This window comes from Salminus brasiliensis, chromosome 16 (assembly GCF_030463535.1).
Source record: "Salminus brasiliensis chromosome 16, fSalBra1.hap2, whole genome shotgun sequence".
NCBI lineage: Eukaryota > Metazoa > Chordata > Actinopteri > Characiformes > Bryconidae > Salminus > Salminus brasiliensis.
This window is the reverse complement of record NC_132893.1, coordinates 34,522,516-34,547,512: the sequence shown is the minus strand read 5'-3', so window position 1 is coordinate 34,547,512 and position 24,997 is coordinate 34,522,516. Positions and strand designations below refer to the sequence as shown.

Below are 24,997 nucleotides of genomic sequence, written 5' to 3'. Positions count from 1 at the left end.
TTGTAATTATTGTATCGCATTGATGTGCTGTATTGTGGAATTGCTATTATCTACCAGTTGCTTATGCTGTGTATAGCTATATAATATTGTTTAGTTTGTATATTATGATCAAGATTTATTATTAATCGTTATTAATCGATCATAGTAATATTGAACATAGCGAAGCTCCAATACAACAGGGGGCAGCACGTGTCTAAACGCAGCTCTACAAAATAAGAGTTCGGAGCTGAGGCTGAAAGCACTGTTCCGTTTGGTGTTTTTGGTGCAGAAAGCGAGATTTGATCTTTCAGACCTGTTTGTTTAAATAGACAGAGAGATAAACATGTGATGGTGTGATCGCAGGCGGCTGTGTGTGCGGGGAATGGGTAGCTTTAGCTGACAGGGTGTGTCTTCGTGTTTTGGGTCTTGTGGGGAAAGTCGGTAGATTCGGCTTGTTGGCTCGGTTGGTTTGGACGAAAGCCGGGTTGTTTACCTCTCTGAGATCCTCTGTGAAGTGTGGATTAAACCCCGGTGGGTTAAAGAGGTGAGAGTGGCTTTACAGCACAGTGTAGTCCTTAGCCAGGTAGGTAGATGGCTACTGTTTACGTTTCGGAGGGTAGACAGTACGAGATGTGTCCACCTATGGGGGTAGTAGCTAAATATAGGTGATTTTAGTGTTGTAACTTAATATAATTTAAGGTACAAATGTAATAATCCATGTTTCTTATATGTAATATTAATTTTCTTCCAAATATAATCTCTAAAGAAGCTGGAATTGACATGTTTTTGGAATTGTCCGTTCCACCTTAAATAGTGCAGCAGTTACATTCGGGCGCCCCTGGCGCCCGAATGTAACTGCTGCACTATTTAAGGTGGAACGGACAATTCCAAAAACATGTCAATTCCAGCCTCGTTTGCCATCAGATAGAGCTCCTGGACGTTGGTTAAAAATGATAAAACAGCGAAACACCAACAATTAAGTTAACCTCGTCTTAACACACTATTAAGCTCTTATTAAGAGATGTAAGCTCTTTATGAAGGAGGCCTGTGCGTCATTAAAGGGGCCATATGCAATATTTTTCTTTTAGTTTAGTTTTGTTATTTTCACTTTTTATAATTGTGTGTTTATTCCTGGTGCCCGAATGTAACTGCTGCACTATTTAAGGTGGAACGGACAATTCCAAAAACATGTCAATTCCAGCCTCGTTTGCCATCAGATAGAGCTCCTGGACGTTGGTTAAAAGTTATAAAACAGCGAAACACCAACAATTAAGTTATTTAAAGTATTTAAAATGCATACATATCTCTAAATATATGCTATCTTAAGTAGCTAGCTAACCCTACCCCTCAGAAAACGGTCGACTAACTAGCTACCTAGGGCTATATCGATGTTTTCTAGTAATATCACACCTCTTCTTCAATTTGATCAAACTAGGCTTTTAACCTCGTTTTAACACATTATTAAGCTCTTATTAAGAGATGTGAGCTCTTTATGAAGGAGGCCTGTGCGTCATTAAAGGGGCCATATGCAATATTTTTCTTTTAGTTTAGTTTTCTGTTATTTTCACTTTTTATAATTGTGTGTTTATTCCTCATGTTTATGACCTTAATAACTCAATTCATAAAAAAATGGCAGCTTAATTTTCATGTATACAATATAGACTGGGTGTGAAATGTGCAGGGACTCCACCCCTCAGCCAACTCCTGAATGAGCCTGACATTAACCCCAGGATGTAAATACTATGGAATATTATTTTTGTAGATGCTGGCTATGTTTGAGAGCTTTGTGGTTTATACAGTATGTACGGGATTGCTCAGTAGCTGTTATTTGTGTTGACCAGGCTGAAGGGAGCTGAAGGGTGATGGGGTCTCTCGGAACCCGTTTCCAGGCTGCTCCCCAGAGCCCAGAGCCGGCTGTGGAGGGACATTGTTCGGGAATCAAACACAGCTGCGAGTGCAAAAAGAGGAAAAGAGTGCCACACTGTGAGTGTGATAGTGAGCCAGAGGAAGACGACAGCCTTCTGGACACACCTCGCAGGTTAGGCTCACACATATGTGTATACATGTGGACCTCCCAATAAACCTATACCTACCTAACCTTAAACACTAATAATAACACTCCTACAGAAAGTGGTGGTGGTTCTCCATCACTGTGTTCATCATTAGAACATCTCCAAAGTTCTCCTCTCTCATGGAGTCTAGTATTATTTAGAGTTCTCCTCAGATCAACACCTGGTTTGGTGGTAAATCAGGGCTTAATGATGGTAAATCAGGTGAGCTGCTGCTGCTGCTGCTGCTGCTGATGGAGTTGAACACATCCTCCACGCTGTGCTGGCTGGACTGGGGGGTGTCCAGGAGAAACCTGGAGGAACCGAGCTCTGTTCTTCAGATTAGCTCACCGACAAGATCTCACTACTTTCTTTCTTCAGAATGAGAAGCTCTTGTTTCTCCTTTTTACTGGATTTATGTTCTCCTGCTTTATCTGATCTGATGAGATCTGGGGCTTCTGCAGTAAACTCTCTTACTGCTGAGAGACTGGGTTTGGAGGGATGGGATCAGGTGTCTTAAACATCTTTATGTAAAATGCGATCCGGAGCCGAAAAACCTGAGTCATACTTTTCTTGATTTTCTCTTGCAGGAAGAAGCTCAAAAGCACCTCTAAGTATATCTACCAGACTCTGTTTCTGAATGGAGAAAACAGCGACATCCGCATCTGTGCGCTGGGCCAGGAGTGGAACCTGCACAAAGTTTACCTGTGCCAGGTAGGGCTCCACATGTCACACTGGATAAACATAAGGACAGTTGTTGCCAGTGCAGTTAGTAATAATTGTCAGAATAGGCAAAATAAATAAATACTCAATTCTTTATTTATTATACAAAACATCACTTTTTTTAATGTAAGAGATCATGCAGAGCTATATCAATGTTTTCTAGTAATATCACACCTGAACTTCTTCAATTTATTTAAACTAGGCGTTTAACCTCGTCTTAACACATTAATTAAGCTGCCAAATATGAGACATGTAAGCTAGCAGGTTTATTTTGCATCAAAATGCTGTCAAGATTCTTTGTGAAGGAGGCATGTGCTTTATTAAAGTGCCCATATGCAACATTTTTATTGTATAGTTTTCTCAATTATTTTCACTTTTTATAATTGTGTGTTTATCCTTCACGTTTATGACCTTAAGAACTCAATGAATTTAAAATGGGCAGCTTAATTTCCATTTATACAATATAGACTGGATGTGAAAGGTGCAGGGAAATAAATAAATACTCAGTTCTTTATTTATTATACAAAACATCACTTTTTTTAATGTAAGATCATTAAAATGCTCAGTCTGCCTCTAATAAAGCACCACTGTTTCTATAGAGCATGTTTTGTGTTTGTGCAGTAAAATATCCTTATGCAAATGACTTTGAATTATGATTAAATTATAAGTCAGTTGATTAATAACCACACTCTCAGCATATGATATAATATGTCACAGTTATGCTGTTTATGCTCAAATTTGCAGAGTGAAAATGTTTTCTGCAGAATAAACATATATAAAGTGTGTGTTCTTTTCCGTGTTGTTTGGTGTGTGTAGTCGGGATATTTCTCCAGCATGTTTAGTGGCTCCTGGAAGGAATCTAATATGATGGTCATCGAACTGGAAATCCCTGACCAGAATATTGACACAGAAGGTAAGACTGTTTAAAAGGTACAGAAAACATCTGTATTCATTCATTTGATCCCTTTTATTAAATGTCATGAATGACTAGCATAATAATGCCAATACATTATCCCCACTGGTGGCATTTAGCTTGGCACGTCTGACTTAAGTATCCCTGTAACCTATAGCCTATATGTTCCACACCCCCCCCTTCTATTTTGTAACGTTTTTGTGTGTGTAGCCCTGCAGGTGGTATTTGGCTCCCTCTACAGAGACGACGTCCTGATCAAACCCAGCAGAGTTGTCAGTATCCTGGCTGCTGCCTGCATGCTTCAGCTGGTCAGTGCAACAGCTAAGGCCTAATTTTCAGACTTCAGATATATAGATCATTACCATATTACCACCAACTTCTACACTGATTTCTCGGTCAGGTACTTGACTTTAGCACTGTTCCCATAGGGCTGAATGCAATCAAATCCTAACGTTTTGTTCCACAATCATGTGGAAAGCCTTCCCTGAGTAATAGAGAAGTTACTGTAGCAAAGGGGGGCAAGCTTATTTGTTGTAGTACAAATATAGGTTCTGGGGGAAACACTGGATGCGCAGGTGTCCACATATTTTTGGCAATATTATGTGCTTATATGCAGTTTGGTTTCTAGCAGATAAAAAGCAGCACAGTCTTTTCAGTCATGTCCCAATGCGTCCGTAATCACTGAAGCCCTGATAATTAAATTACCTTATAATGACAGAATAATTACTAATTACTGTATAAATGCAGTATATTAAAAACATAATAAATTGATGAAGGCTTGATTCGTTGGTAAATATTGCTGAGTTTAAAGATTTAGTCTGCATTATTTAGACTAAAATTGAGTGCCTTGATTAGTCTGTGGCAGAAAAGTGATGTGATTGGTCAGAATTTGGTCAGCAAAAGGGGAGAAAACTTGCATTTCAATGGAAGTCATTATCATCACTTTATCATCACTCCAAGTCATTTTGGAGCAATTTCTAGTGGAGCTATTTCTATTAAAATGTCATTGATCATGACATGTAGAAATGTAAAAAGGGACAAACTAGCTACTAGGGACAAATCACAAATCAATGTGCTGTGTTTGTGTTTCTGCAGGACGGACTGATCCAGCAGTGTGGAGAGACCATGAAGGAAAACGTCAGTGTTAAAACCGTGTGTGGCTACTATGCTGCTGCTAACATGTACGGCCTGGACTCCGTCATGAAGAAGTCAGTGTGTTTTCTCTCTCTTCTGGCTGTGACGAACTGCTGGTTTTGTCCTGCATCGTGATTCCTGAGTGTTTCTCTGGGGTTCACAGGTGTCTGGAGTGGCTCCTTAATAACCTGATGACCCATCAGAACGTGGACCTGATGAAGGAACTAGGGTATCTCTCTCTCTCTGTGTCTCTCTCTCTCTTTCTCTCTCTGTCTATTGATCTCCCTGAACGGTTCTTCGGAGCGTGATGTTGAGGATCTGTGTTGACTTTTTTGTTGTTTTTCTGTTTAAAGAGTTGAAGTCATCGAACAGCTGATTCAGTCGTCCGACCTGTTTGTTATGCAAGTGGAGATGGACGTCTACACTGCGCTGAAGAAGGTAGCTCATCTCACAGGGGTGTAAAGATGCATTGATTTGGGTGATTGATTGAAAAATTGATTTTTTAAAAAACTGATGCAGTTTAAACAGGCTTGCTGTGTTGTTTCCTGGCATATTTGTGGAAAGTTTATATATATTATTATTATTTATTTATTTATTTATTTAATCGGTGATTGACACCAAAAGAAGCAAATTAAATGGGCCGAGGCTTGTATTTATTACAAAGCTGCTGAAAATGTACCCCATGCTAAACTTTCTTGTAGCACAACTACTACTGAAAGTGACCGTCTGATCACAAAGAATAACAAGATAAGACAATATAAAATGTACAATAGTTCAAAATAGAAAAAAAATGTATATGAAAAAGACCTATAGCTAGATGGATAGAGAGATTCATAGAGAGCGAGAGATACAAATAATATACAGAAAAACACCCATCAGCATAACATTAGTACCACCTGCCCCCCTTGTTTCACCACAACAGATCTGGCCATTCGAGGCATGGAGTCCACAAGACCCCTGAAGGTGTCCTGTGGTATCTGGCACCAAGAATAACGTTAGCAGCAGATCCTTTAGCGAAGTCGCCCATGAGGATCACCAAAACATTAGGTGCACATGACCCAGTCACCTTTTCACTGGTTACCCTTCTTTGGAGCATGATTGGTAGATACTGATCACTGCATATGAGGAACATGTTTTGGAGGTGTTCCTCATGTTTCTGACCCAGTCGTCTAAAACATCACAGTCTGGGTTGATGTACACTACATGTGCTTCTGTCTCTGTCCTGCAGTGGATGTTTCTGCAGCTCAATCCATCCTGGGACGGCCCCATCAAGCAGCTTCTGGTAGATGCGGACACGTGGCTCTGTAAAAGAAGAAGTGGTTAGTTCTGGAAATAATCAGTTATCTAGATATGTTCCATTTTTGGTGCCTGGGCGAAGGGGCATGTGTGACCGAGCCTGTGTGTTATCAATGCAGAGCTGGGAGAAGATGAGCCGTTTCTGTGCACAGAGCAGGGGCTGCCCTTCACCCCCGTCTTCAGGCACGTTCGTCTGCAGTACATCATCAACGACCTGGCCTCTGCCCGCATCCTCGAACGGGACAACATCATTCCTCCGGGTGAGATGCTGCACTCAGATCAAATGAGCCAAGGTCTTAGTTCCTTTATTCCTTAGAAATAAACAGGCTGTTTATGTCCAAATGTTTGTGGACACCCCTTCAAACATTTGGACATACAGCTGAATGAGGTGCAAATGCTTGTCCAGTCCCTGTAGAGAAGTACTGCCAATAGAATAGGACTCTCTGGAGCAGATAAATAAACATGAACCTATTGGCACCATGCTGCCTAATGCCAGGCGTGGGCTAGTAGAGGGGTATAAAGCCCCCCAGCATTGAACTGTGGAGGAATTGTGTTCTCTGGAATGATGGAGCTGCTCTGTCGTACTTTTGGGATCAGTTTGGGAGTTGGGGGTGGGGTAGGGTGGTGATCATCCAACATCCTAACCTCCCTAAGGCTCCTGTTTCTGAGTGCAATCAAATCCCCACAGCAATTCTCCTCCAAAATTTAGTAAAAAGCATTTATCCCTGGACAGTAGAGACAGTTACTCCGACAAATGCAGGATAAAGCCCTTGATACCTTTGCGGTCAGAAGAAACGGGCAGAAATGAGCAGGTGTCCCAATACTTCTGTCCCTGCTGTGTATTGTTTTTCTTACTTAATCAGAGAGTTCTCACTTTATTCATTAAGCTATTTAGTTTAATTGAGTGTGGTTCTGCATTGTTAGAAAGTGCCCTGAAGGGTTTTCTTGAGGCTGTGCTGTGAATGACCTCCTGTTTCTGTCTTCTGTGCTTCTGTTTCTTCAGACTGGTTGTCTAGTATATACAAGCAGCAGTGGTTTACCATGCTGAGGACTGAACACGACAATGACAACGGGTGCGTGTGATCAGACCCTGTCATTTTCTCACACAGGGAATTGGATCTGTGTACAATCATTCATAAGTTTGGAATCAACAGAAAACCATTTTATTTCATGGTTTAAATGATGATAATATGATGTTGTGTGATGTTGGTGCTCAGGAACCAGGAGAGCTACTGTACCTTCCTGCAGATTTCTCCTCCAACCCAAATCTAATACCTCATTAAGTCAATCAAGAACCTCTGAAGGCAGTACTTTCTTGAATCAGTTAGAGTGGATTAGGCTTGGATCCTTTCTGCTGGAAGGTGGCTCTACAGGAGCAGGGGTGGATACCAGTGCTGTAGATCAGCGAGTCCCAACAATGCTCCTGGAGGACCCCTTGTCCTGCACATTTTGGTGGTTTCCTGCTCCGACACACCACCTTCAGCTCAGGAAGGGCTTTTTAATTAGCTGATGGGTTGGATCAGGTGGGTTGGACGCAGGGTAAGCGGGTAAGTTCCTCCAGGAGCAGGGTTGGTAAGCTGTCATTGAATTCAATAAATAATAAATGTGATCAGTAATTGATTTTATGCAAGACGATGTCATTATGTCTGATATGTCTGTATCTCTGGTCATGTGTTAGACCGCAAGAGGCCAATAAGGATGAGTTTGAGCGGAACAGCATGCGCTGCGGCCGAAAGCTGAACAAAGATGGAGACGTGGGTCTACTAGTTATTAATACTTCATCCTTTCTGACTCCGTGTTGCGCTCACTGGCGCAGGCTGCTCAGTGCAGTGTGTGTGACTGTTCGTATGTCTTCCTTCAGTACTGCTGGAGATGGACCGGCTTCAATTACGGTTTCGATCTGCTGGTCACCTACACCAACCGCTTCATCGTCTTCAAGAGGAATACCCTCAGCCAGCCATGTGGGGGCGCTGTCAGCTTACAGCCTCGACGACACCTTGCATTCAGGTGAGCCACCTTTCACTATGCACTATGGGGTCACACACAGGGTATTGTAATGCATATATTCCTAGGACAATACGTCCTGCTTTCAGCCGCTCGCTTATTAAAAGGATCTGTGCTGTCCTCCTGGATTGTTTCTCCTCCTGGTTAACAGGTTACGGCTGGCTTCGTTTGACAACAGTGGAAAGCTGATTTGTAGCCGGTCTACAGGCTACCAGCTTCTGACTCTGGAGAAGGACCAGGTCTGTAGTTTAAGTCATTGCTGTTTTCAATTTTTTTTTAATGGGTATTGATGGGAATTCATGAGTTGTGGCATGGCACCACAACCAAGACTGGAGTGCATTATTTCTAATAAACCTACAAAATAAATAAATAATAAATACATAAATATGTATTAGTAATATTTAATTATGTATTATTAATATATATTAATCAAGGTCGCTGATGGGTGAACTCACTATTTTACCTAGTTGAAATAAAATAATAAGGCTGAGAGTTAGAAACAACTCCTTACATGGTTATCTTTTCGGCCGTTTTTAAAATTTTCGATCTTTTAGGAATGGCTGGTTATGCAGGTGCTGCTATATGATCATTACATATTACATCTAATGTTTTAAAAATACAATCACCTTATTAGAGCAAATGAATATAGATTACTCTTATATATGTGAGAGCAATTTATATTTTATAATCTATTACATTATATTATTTATTTTATTTTATTTTTTTTTTTTGTTGATAATTCAGTTTTTGTTAAAACAATAATGTAATAGTAATGTAAAACTGCAGAAATAATATAATGGTCTGATACTTACGTAGTGTAGTTTCTGCAGTTGTATTTGGGGGGTGGGGGAGGACCCTTGTAATCTGCCATTTTAAAGACTTAGATATTGACTTCAAAAAGTAAAAAATAAACAAATAAATACCGTATTGCTATGGTTACATAGCTGTCTTGTATTTTTGTCCAGTATTTCCCAGTTTACTTAGATAACCAAGCTCATAAAACTACTAACACCTTGATCCTCTGAGCAAATGCAGCACCTTTCACAACCTTCCCTGCTGACCGGCCTCTGCTTCACCAGCAGACCATCAAGCTCTTTAATGAGGCGACTCGTACTAACCTGACCAGCCCCGTCATAAATGACCTACTCACTCCTGATCAGCTGACACGCCCACAGATTAACATTGAGACATCAGCGTTTCCACCTCACACACTTTTCCCATTTATTTATTTATTTATTTATTTATTTATTTATAATCTACACCCTGGTAAGCGTCCCTGGTAAGCTAGTGGCAGTTACTGGGTCAGTTGACTGATAGATGCCCTTGAGAACGACTACTGAGTCCAAGTCGATCAGTTGGATCACCTGAGCTGACCTCTGTCTGTCTGTCTGTCTGTCTGTCTGTGTGTGTGTGTGTCTGTGTGTGACTGTAGGAGTATGTGGTGATGAACCTGGACAGCCGCCTCTTGTCCTTCCCGCTGTACGTGTGCTGTAACTTCCTGTACACCTCGCCCTCCGCCGAGCGGCGGCCCGACGCCGGAGAACCGGAAAGCAGCGCCCGCAGCGTGTCGTGAACCAACAGCCACTGACCTCCGTCTTCATCCTGTGACATCATCATCACTTCCCACCAACTCGGCAGCCCAGCCTTGAAGAAGCCTCCTTCTTTTTACTGTCCATTTTTGTATGCCTTATTTTTTTACATGTATATTAATTATTAATTATGTTGTTTTTTTTTATTTTACTCCTCTATTTATTACTGAATAGTAGAGTGAGACTTTTTTATGATTTTGCTGTAATTTTCCACAGAACACATCAGCACAGAGACGGTGTGAGCAGCTGTTATGGTTTTACTGTTTTTGTGAAATTGATGACATTTTATTTTGTATAAAAGTTCATGTTTAGTTTTTTGGTTTCTGTATAGTCTCGTTTTGGCTCATACTGTACACTGCTCTGATTGTCATGCATTCCTATTTATTCAGTGTTTTCTACTCTAACAAAACTGGTGCTGGCTTTTAAAAGGTCGTCTTGATTCCTAACCAGTGTTCGCCAGTGCAGCTCCATTACCGGGGCAAAACTGACAGTATTGGTTTTGAGCAGCTGGGCATTTCATATACATCATGGATCCATAACTGTAGTATATTAGATTTAGAGTATTTATACATCAAAGAAGAATTTCATTTTGGACCAAAATGACACGGAACAGAAATAAAACGACGCAGAAGAAAGACTCACTCTGATGTCCCTCGTTTTTGTCCTTGCTTTGAGTTGCGCATTTAAAGAGTGTAGATGCTATGCGTCCAAATACTTGTGGACACCCCTTCTAATGAATGCATGTAGCAACTTTCAAGTTGCAGCCATTGCTGATGCAGCTTATCTAGTCTCAATTTTAGGATGAATTGAGGATGAACTGGGAATGGAAAAGGTGCATGGGAGTGATCATCCAACATCCTAACCTCACTAATGCTCTTATGGCTGAATGCAATCAAATCCTCCTCACATTTCAAATCCAGGAGAAAACCTTCAACCTTTTTTTTTTGTGCCCTTGATTTTAGAAGAAACCATGAATTAGCAGGTGTCCCAATACTTTTGTCCAAATGCATGCAGTGATCAGCACATTTTTGAAGCTTTACCCATGTTTTCCACGCTCACTGCAATTAAGCGCCCCCTCCGTGCCGCAGCAGAGGTCGAACAGGACAGTTTTGTTTGATTAATGGTTTTATTTCCGTACAAAAACAGAAACAGCAGTCGAGCAAAGACAAAATCACATCACAAATAAGTCACAGTACGGCGTCAGTGATGAAGGGGACCGGCTTTACCAGATGAACAGAAGTCAGAGTCCATCATGAATCTCCAATGGTATTTCGTCACGTGTGATCACTGAGGTATAGACTGCAGGCTTTCCTTCAACTTGCGGGTCATGCTGGGCAGCAGGCTTAGGTGGTCGTCCACACAGCTGCCCACACACTTCTCCATCAGCGAGCGCACGGCTGCCTCCTTCCCCCCGGAGTCAAACAGGTCTTTGGCCTTGTCGTTGCAGTGCATTGTGCATCGCGTCAGGCGATCCTGAAAACCAATGGTAACTGCAGCTGTGATCACATGATAAGCTTTCATTTGAATTAAAAACACATTTAACCCAACTGTGGCAGTGAACACACACACACAATCCGAAGTCCTAAGCCTAAGCCTAAACCGTTCACTCAGGGGCTCTGATAGTCTGAAGCTCTTCCGACTGAGCGATCACTGTTCTACCTGAGCTACCAAGCTTTGTAGGCCAATCAGAGCAACATGAACCAGTTGGGAAGTTGGGGATGATGAGGCGGTGACCATCACCCAACATCCTTGCCGTTGAATACAATCAAATCTAGTAGAAAACCTTCTTCTCTGGACAGTAGTGACCGTTACTCCAACAAAAGCAGGATCAGCTCTTTTTAATACTCTTGATTCCAGAAGATACAATAAATGAGCAGGTGTCCCTTTACTTTTGTCCATTTAATGCAGGACCATCATAACCCACCAGAAGCATGGGCCTAGGAACTGGAACTCTCAAATCCCCAGTGTTTAGTCCTCTCCATCTTTCCAGAACGACTTACTGGGAGGGTAGCTCCGGTCACACAGCCCTCCCAAGTTAAGAGGGTCATAAGACTGTTAAGCTGTCATTAGTGACCCCTAGGCTTTGAGGGTCCAGCTCAAGCTTTCTCCTTCTTAACCGACCCCACGGACATAAATAAGCACTAATGCTAACGACTGCAGACATGGAACTAACTAACTAAATAAATAAATAAATAAATAAACAAATAAATAAATCAAATTAAAATAAAATAAATAAAAATGCCAAACCGTGGCCGAATCAGGGAATCAGGGACGAATCTACTGACCTGAAACTGTTCCAGCTCGTTGGTGACGAGGCCCTGGGCCTTGGCCAAAGGTGTGTGGCAGACTTCTATACACTGGTGTACCTGACTCATAGAGTCAGTGCTGCGGTCACAACAGTCTGCACTGCATCGGAACATGCGTCCCTAAAAAGGACATTAAAAGACAGTATTAATTGGACAGTATTAATTACCATAAAGTAGTACATCAAAGTAATAATGCCCATCAATAATAACCATTAATACCATAACAACCACACAGCAACCCCTTAGCAGCACTATAACACCCATAACTGTCACCCTGCAGACCATGTAGGAACAACCTGGGAATATATTCATATTCATATTAATGTTTATATGGTTACATGATTGCATTCAAGATGATAATAATAACAATAATAATAATAATCATCATCATCATCATCACAACAAACTGTATATTATATAATTAACCTTAAAATATTAGGTTTTATTTAAAAGAACAATAAAACAGGCATAAGGAAAAAAGAAAAGTAAATATAAAATGATGTGTTTTGTTTTATTGTATTTTCATATTTTTTTATTTGTATTTCTATATTTCAAATACATAAAAAATTAATATATATATATTTATAAATATTCTCTATATATAAGCAGATATATATGACATACTTAGATAAAAACGTTATACATCTGTAATAATAATAATAATAATAATAATAAAACGTTGTTATACAATTAAGCTTACAGCTTATTTAAAATAATGTATAGAAAAAATACAATGATAAAATATGTATTTTCATAGATTTTTTAATTTTGTATTTCTATTTTTCATAAACATATAAATACTCTCTGTATATATAAGCATATATATATGTACTTACTTAGATATATAAAAAAACAGTAATCATAATTATAATAATACACTGTATTATATAATTAAGCTTAAAATATGATGTTTTATTTAAAATAATGTATAGAAAAATACAGTTATAAAATTATGTTTTTACTATGAAGTAGTACATCAAAGTAATAATAACCATTAATACCATAACAACCACACAGCAACCCCTTAGCAGCACTATAACACCCATAACTGTCACCCTGCAGACCATGTAGGAACAACCTGGGAATTTATTCATATTCATATTAATGTTTATATGGTTACATGATGGTATTTAAGATGTTTGAGGGCATAGATTTGACTTTATTAATATCTGTAACTAGTGCAGCATTAAAAATAAGCCAAGTTGGGCTGTTGTTGGAATTGTCCGTTCCACCTTAAATGGTGCAGCAGTTCCATTCTGGCGCCTGAGGCGCCAGAATGGAACTGCTGCACCATTTAAGGTGGAACGGACAATTCCAACAAGTCAACCCCAGCTTTACGAATTTACCTGCATTTTTCGGATATGCTCCCTCTCCAGACCCTGCACCATCTCCTCCACCGCCTTCTGGACCCTACCCTGCTGAGCTTCTGCCATCTGTCCTGGACTTCAACCACAGTTACGAGGAAAAAACACCGGAGGAGGAAAGACTCACTAACTGACCACAGCCTTAATCAAAGCTACCAGGCCATAATCAACCCCACACACAACCTACGGGACAGGCATCCTCCGTACACTCGCTTTTAAGCCTGTGTGTGTGTGTGTGTGTGTGTGTGTAACTGACAGCAGTGTGTGAGATGCGTGTGGTGGTGTGTAAGGTGACCCTCTCGCAGACACCAGAAGCATGGGAGACGGAGAACACACGCCGCTTCCGCCTCCGCGCGTCACTTCCTGTGAATGACGTGCGGACTTTTATCACTTTTATTTAGTTTTTAGTTTAGTTTTAAATGTGAAAATAAACAAACAAATCAATAAATTAATATATTTTTTAAATACATCTAAGTATGTGCGTATTTATCTTATAATATTTTAAATATTATAAGTTAAATATTGTAAACTTAATTATATGACATAAAGTTTATTATTATTATTATTATTATAATGTATAGAAAAAAGATTTTTTAATTTTGTATTTCTATTTTTCATAAACATATAAATATTCTCAGTATATATATATAAGCAGATATATACGTACTTACTTAGATATATAAAAAAACAGTAATCATAGTAATTATAATATTATTAATACACTTTATATTATATAATTAAGCTTCAAATATTATGTTTTATTTAAAATAATGTATAGAAAAATACAATTATAAAATTATATGTTTTTACTATGAAGTAGTACAACAAAGTAATAATAACCTTTTTTTTCAACTATTATTATTATTATTATTATTACCGTTTTTTATATATCTAAGTATATACGCATATATCTGCTAATATATACAGAGAATATTTATATGTCTATGAAAAATAGAAATACAAATTAAAAATATATATGAAAATAGATTTTAAAAGTGTATTTTTCTATACTTCTTTTAAATAAACCATAATATTTTAAGCTTAATTATATCAAATAAAGGTTATTAATATTATTATTATCATTATTACCGTTTTTTCTATATCTAAGTATGTACGTATATATCTGCTTATATATACAGAGAATATTTATATGTTTTATATATAAATTTAGAATTGTATTTTTTTACCTTCTTTTAAATAAAACATAATATTGTACGCCTAATTGTATAACATAAAGTTAATTATTATTATAAGTATTATTACTATTACCGTTTTTTTATATCTAAGTATGTACGTATATATCTGCTTATATATAAAGAGAAAATTTATATGTATTTGAAACATAGAAATACAAATTAAAAAAATTATGAAAATACTATAAAACACAACACATATCGTTTTATATTTAGTTTTCTAATTTCCTTACACCTGTTTTATTGTTCGTTTATTATTATTATTATTATTATTATTATTATTATTATTATTATTATCACCGTAATTATTAATAGTAGTAGTAATACTTATAGACGTAGGATTTATATAAAACTGTTTCTGCTTACAATGTAGATAAAAGTCCTGTGCAGATATTTGGCTTCATTTTAGCAGAAAGCAGATGATGCTGGTAGCTAATTAGCTATTTTCCCTCAGTTTAATTAAAGCGTCTGAACTGAGGGAACACTTTATTAAGTTGGTGTCTAAAATCATTTGCTACATTTCTACTCTCATAATTTCTAAATAATGTCAATGTACGGCCGGAAACCTGGCAAAGAAAAAACCTTTATTTTGAAATCTAGAGTAAAAGTCTCCAAGGCTGCTGCTGCCGGATTCAGAGTGCTGTGGCAGGCAGGGTGGAGGAGCTGAGCTACAGTCTGCTAACAGCTCCAACCTCTACATCTCTGAACACGGTGAGATTATCTCCTACAGCACAAGAACTGAGGGTGAGGGTGAGGATGAGGATGATGAGGGTGGTGAGGATGATGATGATGATGATGATGATGATGATGATGGCTTCTGCATGATGTTAGACAGGTGATTTAATAGTTAGATGGTTTAAAGTTTGTGTTGTTATTTAATATTATTATTTACAGGGTTTTAGTCATAGTAATATTAGTAATATTTAGTAATATTGATTACTGTAGGTGTTTATGGTGACAGTCAGTGTTTGCATCTCTGTTAAAATGATAAAATTAGTTTCTCAACAGTTTGATATTTTAACGAAGTGTAATTTACAGCGGACTAAATTATATTTATCATTTTTAATTATGCTTTCCCTGCAGATAGATTAATAATAATAATAATAATAATACTTTGGCTATGTAACATCTTTGTAATAAAAACAATACAGGAGAAGACAAACAGCTCCTTCACTTTCAATGGAGTCAATTCTGTCACTTATTCCAGGTCATTTTGGAGCATTTCTATTGGTCCATTCATCCTTAAACACAGATACAGTATAAAGAACAACTGACAGATTTACATTTACAATAAAAGTGAAAAACAGCAAAAATGGAGATGCAAGGTTTTTGCAGGTAGGCGACGGAAAAAAAAAGAGGAAACATTATTACAGTATGTTCTAAGAGCCACGTGCAAAAGCCTGGGTTTAGGCTGATTGACCCCATTACCTGACCCTCACCTGAGGCATTTCAGCATATGGCTGGACATGAGTTACTGTACGTTATACTGTACGTCTGTGTCTCCTTGTTAGGTGACCTTTGGATTGATCTAAACAAACATTAGCCTGCAGAGATAGTGTGTGTGTGTGTGTGTGTGTGTGTGTGTGTGTGTGTGTGTGTGTGTGTGTGTGTGTGTGTATTTTTGTATTTCCCAGCAGACACTGCGTCTGACTCCTGAGCTGCACGGCTGTAACTTTGCTTTGTTCATTTCCTTCCTTTCCAGATGTCCGAGCCTGTGAAGAACTGAGCGTCCACAATGTCTCTGAGTAATCTGTCAGTCAAAGCCCTTCTGGTCCTCGGGATCTGTCAGGTCGGACGTAGGAGCCTGACCTCTGCCTCCGAGCCGCCTAAGAAAATCGGTAAAGTCAGATTACTGTCTGATCGCACAGTCCAGTGCGCCACAATTCACAACACACACACACACACACACACTGTCCGGTTCGATATAATATCTTCCTAGTGTTAAAATACTGCAAGGACGATGCCACAGCCATCCGTCTGGATTCCTAGAGAGCATAAGCAGATAGCCCCTCCCACCCCTCCTCAGCATCTGTTAAGCTGGAGTTACACTATTCCACCTTAGCCCTGATTCTCAGTCTGGATGAGTCTGTGCTGGTTGGCTCTAGAGTGCAGATGTTTCATCAGTCAGGGTCGACGGTTGGAGCGGGTTAGGGATGGAGTAGTGTGTATGTGTGTGTGTGTATGTATGTGTGTGTGTGTGTGTGTGTGTGTGTGTGTGTGTGTGTGTGTGAGGAATGCAGACTTAGATTTTTAGCCTCCCGATCACATCTCGACCCGACTCTGAGTGTAATCTAGTCGTGTTTACTGCTGTTGGGTCATTTTCCACAGCATTACTAACGTACACCCATGTGAAGACTCCCGGTCCTAATGGATGACTGTAAAATCTTCAAAAGATGACCCGTCATAAATCTAAAACATATTAAAATGTACTTGAGAGTTCCCTCTAGCAGGGGACGGGCATCCTCCATACACTTGCTTTTACTGACAGCAGTGTGTGAGATGCGTATGGTGGTGTAAAAAAATTATTTATATATTTTTTTATTACAATTTGTTTGTTTATTTTCACATTTAAAAACAAACTAAATAAAAGTGATAAAAGTCCGCAGTGCATTCACAGGAAGTGACGCGTGGAGGCGGAAGCGGTGTTGTGTAAGGTGTTGTTGTTGTTGTTGTTGTTGTGGTGTGTAAGGTGACCCTCTCGCAGTCACAGACACACGCCGCTGTGAATGCTGTGTGGACTTCACGTTTGTTTTATTTGTTTTTAAATGTGAAAATAAACAAACAAATAAATTGTTCTTTTATTAAATACATCTAAGTATGTGTGTATATATCAGTTTATATATACAGATAATATTTATACATCTATAAAAAAAAAGAAATACAAATAATAAAAATCTATGAAAAGACTATAAAATAAAAATACATAATATATCATTTTTTAATTGTATTTTTCTATACTTAAAAATAAAACATAATATTTTAAGCTTAATTATATAATATAAAGTTTATTATTATGATTACCAGACACGCAGAGGCATGGGACACGGAGAACACACACCGCTTTCGCCTGCGCGCATCACTTCCTGTGAATGCTGTGCGGACTTCACTTTTATTTTGTTTGTTTTTAAATGTGAAAATAAACAAACAAATACATAAATTGTTTTTAATACATCTTTTCAATACATTTTCAATGCATATTTATCTGCTTATAAATACAGAGAATATTTATGTCTATGAAAAATAGAAATACAACTACAAAATAAATATATGAAAATATGATAATATAATTGTATTTTTCTACACATTATTTTAAATCAATCAATATTTGAAGCTTAATTATATTGACAAGCTTATTATTATTATTATTACTTTTATTATTATGTATATATCTATGTACGTATATATCTGCTTGTATATACAGAGAATATTTATATGTATTTGAAACATAGAAATACAGATTTAAAAAAGTAAAACAAAAAAATTAAAACAAATAAAAAAATAAAAACAACTTTTTAAAAATAAAACAAAATGTTAAGCTTAAAGCTAAAGTTTATTATTATTATGATTACCGTCATTATTAATAGTAGCAGTAATAGTTATAGTATTTAACTGTTTCTGCTTGTAGATAAAAGTCCTGTGCAGATCTTTGGCGTCATTTTAGAAGAAAACAGAGGAGCAGGCCGATAGTTTAGGCTTACAGAGATTAAAAAGAACCAGAAATAAAAAGAGAAAGTAAAATCGAGGAAAGTTCAACAGGTCAGCAGAGAGCATCCCCTCCTGAACCAACACACACTTCGCCCAGGCCGCTGTACCTTTATGTAAATTATATGTTAATCAAAGTGATCAGATACACATCTCATTAGTTTGAAAAGGTGGAGGAGGCTTTGAGGAACCTTTTTCTTCTAAAAAAACTTTTCTTGAAGGTTCCTCAAAGCACCTTAAGCACCTCCATAGTTCCTCAAGAATCGTACACTTTTAACAGTGTGCTTCCATGTTGAATCTACGGCTCCTAGGTAAGGTGAAGGTGTGTTTTAGGGGCGGCTTCAGCAGCATTTTATCATTCACCATAAAAATCAGCCGAACTCCACCAGGAGCATAATCGGCAGTAACTGTTCTCCTTCAGGCGTGTTGAACCTTCCTGCTAGCCTTCACCTTCTCAGTGCTGGTAGCATGGGGGAGTCCTTGCTAGAGGGTGGGAAATGGAAATGACTAAAATTGGGGAGGAAATTAGATCTTGGCGTGACTAAGCTTACAACAGAGATCAGCATTGCAGGGAAACTCCATGTCCATGATTGTGAAACGCAGATCCTGATGACTAATCTGGGTGGAGTTTCAGAGAACCTGGCCCGTCAAGGCATGGACTCCACAAGACCTCTGAAGGTTGTAATGTTATGGCTGATGGTTATGGTGTATTCTTTACATTTATAAAAGATTTTATTTCAGCTAGTTTGACACCATTTATGTTGGGCCTTTCATCGTGAGTGAAAAGAGCAAATAATTAAATAATTAATAATAATTAAATAAATTAAATAAGTAAATAAAAACTGTATGAAATTGTTAATTTAAAAATTATGACCACGTTTTACTGGGACACTCAGAATTTAAAATGATTCATGATACAGCTAAAATGTTCACTATTCTATTCTTTACCCCTGCAGCCGTCATCGGAGCTGGAATCGGAGGATCATCAGCCGCGTATTTCCTCAGGCAGGAGTTCGGGCCGTCCGTCAAGATTGATGTATATGAGGCAGGAACTGTCGGAGGACGTCTGGCTACTGAGAACGTTAAGGGTCATGATTATGAAACTGGAGGATCCGTAATACACCCCCTTAATTTGCATATGAAGCACTTTGTGGACAGACTAGGTGAGTTTCTGTATGGCCAAAAAAATATTCAAAAGTATTGGGACACCTGTTCATTCACTGTTTCTTCTGAAATCAAGGGTATTAAAAGAGCTGATCCTGCTTCTGTTGGAGTAACTGTCTTTACTGTCCAGAGAAGAAGGGTTTCTTCTAGATTTTGGAGCAGAGCATTGCTGTGAGGATTTGATTGCATTCAACAACAAGAGCGTTATTGAGGTCAGGATGTTGAATGATGATCACTACCCCACCTCATCATCCCCAACTCACTAGCTCATCCCAAAAGTACTGGATGGAGCTCCCCCACCATCCATCATTCCAGAGAACACAGTTATTCCACTGCTCCACAGCTCAATGCTGGGGGGCTTTATACCCCTCTACTAGCCCATATAACCTGACATTAGGCAGCATGGTGCCAGTAGGCTCATGTTTATTTATCTGCTCCAGAGAGTCCTATTCTATTGGCAGTACTTCTTTATCTACAAGGACTAGACGAGCTGTGTGTGTGCATTTACACATCTGTATCAGCAATGGATGCAACTTAAAATAGCTGAATGCATTTATTTGAAGGGGTGTCCACAAACATTTGGACATGAGTCACAAGGCCAAGAGTCTGGAGGTGATGAGCTGACGTCACTGTTTTGCTTTAGTGGGCGTAGACTCTGCCCATTTTCCAGCTCTGCTTTGGTTCTGCTGGCTGTTCTTTGGACGGAGGAACAGCAGTTACTCACAGTCAGCAGTCTGCAAACAAAACATACTGTAACTGCAATATACCCAAATGAATCAGTACTGAATTGAATTGAATTGAATTGAATTGAATTGAATTGAATCAGAATCGGAATCGAATCGATCCAGGAAATCAGTGGTGATCCCCAGCCCTAGTCGGACTGTTCCCACAGCGCGAACAGCTCCTGTTTTTATCTGCTGATTAAAAAGTTCAAAGGTTTGTGATGATCTTTGGGATTTTTTGTGTTGTCCTCTCCATCAGGTTTGTCCGTGCGTACTAATGTCCCCTCCAAAATGGCCATCTTCAACGGGAAGGAGCTGACCTTTGAGGAGAGCGACTGGTTCATCGTCAACTTCCTGCGCATGTTGTGGCGCTACGGCCTTAACTCCATCCGCATGCACATGTGGGTGGAGGGAATTCTGGACAAGTTCATGAGGTGAATGCGACTGTTACAGGGTAAAGGGTGGATTCTGACTGTGCTGATATTGGGGGCTGTGGGACGAGGATGTTTGCCAGTTGATGACACATAAAGTTATATAAACTTGGGACCAGAAATTGGGAGCAAACCCTCCTGGGTCAGATTTATATGGAAACAGAACATGTATAAGTATTGGTAGACACTCTGCTCTTCTGGACTTCAGTAAGCACATCAGCACACATCAGCTTCAGATTTCACACACGTCATTTTAGTTTTTTTATTATCACTTATTTGAAACTGATATTACTCTGATATCCTCATGCTTCACTGAGGGTATGTTCTGTACTGGGATTCCAGTCTTGTCTTGTCTTGTCTGGCCTTGGGAACATCATTTGTCCTTTATTAACCCGTATTCCCACCAGCTCTGCGACTTTGTAGCTATATTTAGGGACTTTTCAGCCTTTTTTTTTTTTTAAAGCGACTAGAGACAAATCTAGCAACTTTTTTTGGTGTCATTGGAGACTTTTGGAGACGCTTGTTTTTCAGTTGCTGTCCTCAGCAGCGGGTGCTGCCGTGAGCCCCGTCCCACAACACTCACAGTGCTCGGCCTCACAGTCAGAGCCGACCCACACCGCTCCACGTCCACACTGCGTATGAACTGCGCAAAGCCGCCGCTGACCCCGCCCCCTATTTACAGAGCGGGGTGTAAATATAAATGCGTCTTCAGAGAGACACGAAAATACATCTGCATTTATCTAACTTTCTCAGACACTCACTCACCTCAAAACTAACAAAAAACTCGGAACTCGGCCAAACCGTCTCTTTTAGGGTCACATCGCCGGTCCCAGGCCCGGATAAAAGAGGAGGGTTAAGCGTAGAGTAGCAGTTCCACCCCACATAACAGTCTTGATTAAATTTGATATGCTAACATTTAACAACACAGGACAAAATTGATTTATGTAATTTACGTAAAAATGATTTATGTAATGTGGGTCGAGACGAAGCATTAAAGTCATGAAGTTATTTTGAGAAGCGACGGCCTATTTCAAAGGAAAAATTATTAAAAAATAATCAACAGAAGAATTTATTGATTTATTCATTAATTCAGTTCATTTGTAGTTCTACCACTTTTAGTTATCTCTTTATTCCACAGCTTCAAATACAAGCAAATGAACAGTTATGCAAATTAGGCGATGATGTCATTTAGCGACTTTTTGGACAGCCAATAGCTACTTTCCTTACTGAGGAGTTGGCAACACTGATTGCCATAACTAGCAGAGTCTGTTGGTGATGAGCTGACGTCACTGTTGCGCTTTACCGTTTCACCAGCTTTGACTATGGCTTTCTGTAGTGGGCGTGGACTCGGCCCATTTTCCAGCTCTGCTTTGGTTCTGCTGGATGTTCTTTGGACGGAGGAACAGCAGTGTTTGAGTGTTTCACAGTTTTGCTCACATCTTCTCACCTCTTTATTATGCAACCATACCAAGATAAACACAGTTTAACATCCTGACACCTGATTTTATTCTAATTCATGTTTGTATTTCATCATTAAGTCCTAATTCGATGGTGATTTAATTGGGGCAAGGCCTAGTCAAGCCATATCTGCTGTGGCATGGCTGACCCTTTGTATCAGGGCTCTAAACATGTCTGTAGAGGACCTTTCTATGCTGATTCTGTATCGGATCGGTGCTCATATACCAGCACCTAAAACCAGTATCAGTATCGGCAGTGGACACCTTATCAGTATCGGTACAGTATGATGCATCATCGACAGAGATCACGATACATCGAAACGTGTGGGATTATTTTACACTTGAGCCAAGCAGGAGCAAAACTGCTCGCAAAAAAACTGTAAGTCCGGTATAGTGAGGGTAACTGACCTGAAAATGCTGTTAAACGACTGCAGCAATCTGGCTGCTATTCTCACATATTAATTGGTGGTGTAGCTTAGTGGGTAACAACGGCGTTGCCTTCCCTGAGGCAGCCCAGAGCTGGATTAAGCCCACCAATCTACACCAATGACGACTCCTCAGGCAAGACCTCCAAATCTACATTCTCTCACTAGCTGCTGTGCTAACCCGGCTATTTCGAGCATTGATTTAGAGCAACCCTGGTCCTGGAGGCACCCTGCCCTTTGCATTTTAGTGGACATCCCGCTTTAACACACCCCTCTAGCTCTGAAAGCACTGACTCCCTCAGTTTCATCAGGTGTTTTGGGAGCAGGAAAAGTCCTGAAATGTGCAGAACCAGGGCTGAGAGTGTTGTTGGGCTCCACATCCAAAGAAGAAGAGCTGTTGTGTCTATGGTTGAAGGTGCTAAATTTAAAACATCCACCCAAACTAAACTAAGTGTCTCAGTGGTCTGCTCTTACCGTTTTGGGAGGAGAAACTCCAGTGTTATGAGGCACCAGTGAAGCAGGCGCTCCATGTGTTCGTTAAGACTTTAGCCTAAGAGTTAATTTCGCTAAGATCCTCACTAGCATCCACTGGAGCTGCACCTGAGGCTGAGGCCTGTCCTATTGGGTAAGGATGTTCTAGCGTTGGCTTCCCCTCCACAGACTGATAAGAGCAGATGCACGAAGCCACAGGTGCAGGTTGACTACGTCGGTCCCACAGCACTCCCATCTTCTTATGCTGTGTTAATCACGCTGTTGTTGTTGTTGTTCAAGCTAAGTTCTCCTCCTCTTCCACCTACTGTGACTAACCTAACCGGATTTATCTGACAGGATTTATCAGTACCAGCAGTTTGGGTACTCCTTCTCAAGCGTGGAGCAGCTGCTGCATGCCATGGGTGGAGACGGCTTCCTCACACTGCTCAATCAGACACTGGAGGAGGCTATGCTGGCCGATGGCTTCTCCCAGGTCTTCATCAACGACATCGTGACCGCAATCACACGTGTTAACTACGGCCAGAGTGTTCGTCTGAGCGCTTTCGTGGGTACGTTTCAGCAGTGCTTCTGTTTACATATTTAATTATTTAATTAATAATTAAATAAAATTTAACTGTTGTTGTTATTATTATTATTATTATTATTATTATTGTTTATCTACAGGTGCCGTATCCCTGGCTGGGGCTGACTCGGGCCTGTGGGCGGTGGACGGAGGTAATAAGCGGGTTTGCTCAGGGCTTCTGTACAACAGCAAAGCTGAACTCATCCAGGCCCGAGTGACTGCAGTTTCTACAAAGACAAGGCCGTCCAAAAGTGGTACAGCATTCCTCTATTAGCTACATAATCGCTGCATTATGTGACATCAAATAATAAGTATGACATCAAAGCTACAAGATCTGAAGTGATCATAAATATATCTCTGTCTGTCTGTGTCTCTCCTCTCCCTCCGTGTGCATCAGGCACTGTAGCGAACTTTTACGAAGTGAACTACATTGGTGACTCTGGCCCCGCCCACTCTCTGTATGACATTGTGGTTGTAGCCACACCCCTTCACCAGGGCCTCTCGGACATCAACTTCTCTGGATTCTCTCCTCCGATCCCATCTCACTTCCCTGGCCTCTACCACCAGACGGTAGCCACGCTCGTCCTGGGCCGGCTCAACGTGTCCTACCTGGGGACCAATGTCAAACCGGCCGACATTGTCGTGTCGGAAATTCTGACCACTGATAATGAGGCGCTGGCTATCAACAGCCTGAGTTTGCTGGACCCGATCAGTATTCCCCTGGACTACAACCGGCCACCGGCCGGCGAAAGTAAAGTGTGGAAGATATTTTCTCCAAAGCCGCTGTCCGAGGAGCAGCTGGGGGCTATTTTTGAGTCACGGGAGAGAGTTTGGGTGAAGCCCTGGCTGGCTTACCCTTCCTACACCCCGCCGCAGCGCCGCATGCCTCCGTTCATCCTCCACGACCGCCTTTTCTACCTCAACGCCATCGAGTGGGCTGCCAGCTGCATGGAAATGAGCGCCCTCGCTGCTCGCAACGTGGCACTGCTCGCCCACCATCGCTGGCACGGCCAGACGGCCAAAATCAACCAGGAAGACCTGCACACCCGCCTCCGCGGAGAGCTGTAGAGGCCGGTCCTGGAGGGTCACAGCACTGCAGAGTTTAGCATCCTACCTCACATTGCACTGATTTCTGCAACACGTCTACATAATGCCCGTCATTCGGGGGGGTGGGGGGGTAGACCAGCTAAGCTCTTGACCAGCATGGTGTACATATTGTCATTCATGTTTGATAAACTAGTCTACCAACCTGAGCAATCTGGTAGTACAGCTGGTTGACCAGTTGGGCTGTAATCATTCTGGTCATGGTGGCCAACCAGCTTGGTTGCCTGAGCTTAGTCAGGTCGACCAGCCTTAGGTCTTCAAATCTGGACCTTGAACCCAGTTTCCATCCTTTTTTTTTTTTTTAGATCTTAGGGCCAGATTTGAAGACCTAAACTATCAAACTCACCCCAAAACACCCTATGCTGATCAAAAGCTCAGATGGTCAACCA

At 40.2% G+C, this 24,997-nt stretch overlaps 3 protein-coding genes across 5 annotated transcripts; 2 read left to right on the top strand and 1 right to left on the bottom strand.

The window, feature by feature from the left end:
* Window positions 1-219: 219 nt before the first annotated feature.
* Window positions 220-10,317, top strand: gmcl1 (germ cell-less, spermatogenesis associated). 2 transcript variants are annotated; one of them, XM_072658498.1, is made up of 15 exons: window positions 220-523; window positions 1,821-2,017; window positions 2,618-2,741; window positions 3,567-3,663; window positions 3,874-3,971; window positions 4,759-4,871; window positions 4,961-5,026; window positions 5,151-5,235; window positions 6,026-6,116; window positions 6,213-6,353; window positions 7,097-7,166; window positions 7,772-7,847; window positions 7,955-8,100; window positions 8,249-8,336; window positions 9,530-10,317. In XM_072658498.1, exons 2-15 carry the CDS (start codon window positions 1,842-1,844, stop codon window positions 9,668-9,670), a joined length of 1,512 nt encoding a protein of 503 aa, XP_072514599.1. In that variant the 5' UTR covers window positions 220-523; window positions 1,821-1,841; the 3' UTR covers window positions 9,671-10,317. The 2 variants fall into 2 exon arrangements, with proteins under 2 accessions (XP_072514599.1, XP_072514600.1); XM_072658499.1 differs by having other exon boundaries at window positions 220-562.
* A 476-nt stretch (window positions 10,318-10,793) lies between these two features.
* On the bottom strand, window positions 10,794-13,679 carry fam136a (family with sequence similarity 136 member A). The gene is made up of 3 exons (XM_072658931.1): window positions 13,339-13,679; window positions 11,972-12,112; window positions 10,794-11,159 (listed from the first exon to the last, which is right to left on the bottom strand). The coding sequence occupies exons 1-3, from the start codon at window positions 13,423-13,425 to the stop codon at window positions 10,971-10,973; spliced, it is 417 nt and encodes a 138-aa protein (XP_072515032.1). The 5' UTR covers window positions 13,426-13,679; the 3' UTR covers window positions 10,794-10,970.
* Window positions 13,680-15,192: 1,513 nt separating this feature from the next.
* Window positions 15,193-24,655, top strand: pcyox1 (prenylcysteine oxidase 1). 2 transcript variants are annotated; one of them, XM_072658597.1, is made up of 7 exons: window positions 15,193-15,260; window positions 16,252-16,387; window positions 19,208-19,414; window positions 20,397-20,571; window positions 23,279-23,490; window positions 23,606-23,758; window positions 23,902-24,655. In XM_072658597.1, the coding sequence occupies exons 2-7, from the start codon at window positions 16,285-16,287 to the stop codon at window positions 24,570-24,572; spliced, it is 1,521 nt and encodes a 506-aa protein (XP_072514698.1). In that variant the 5' UTR covers window positions 15,193-15,260; window positions 16,252-16,284; the 3' UTR covers window positions 24,573-24,655. The 2 variants fall into 2 exon arrangements, with proteins under 2 accessions (XP_072514698.1, XP_072514699.1); XM_072658598.1 differs by having other exon boundaries at window positions 15,199-15,293.
* Window positions 24,656-24,997: the final 342 nt, after the last annotated feature.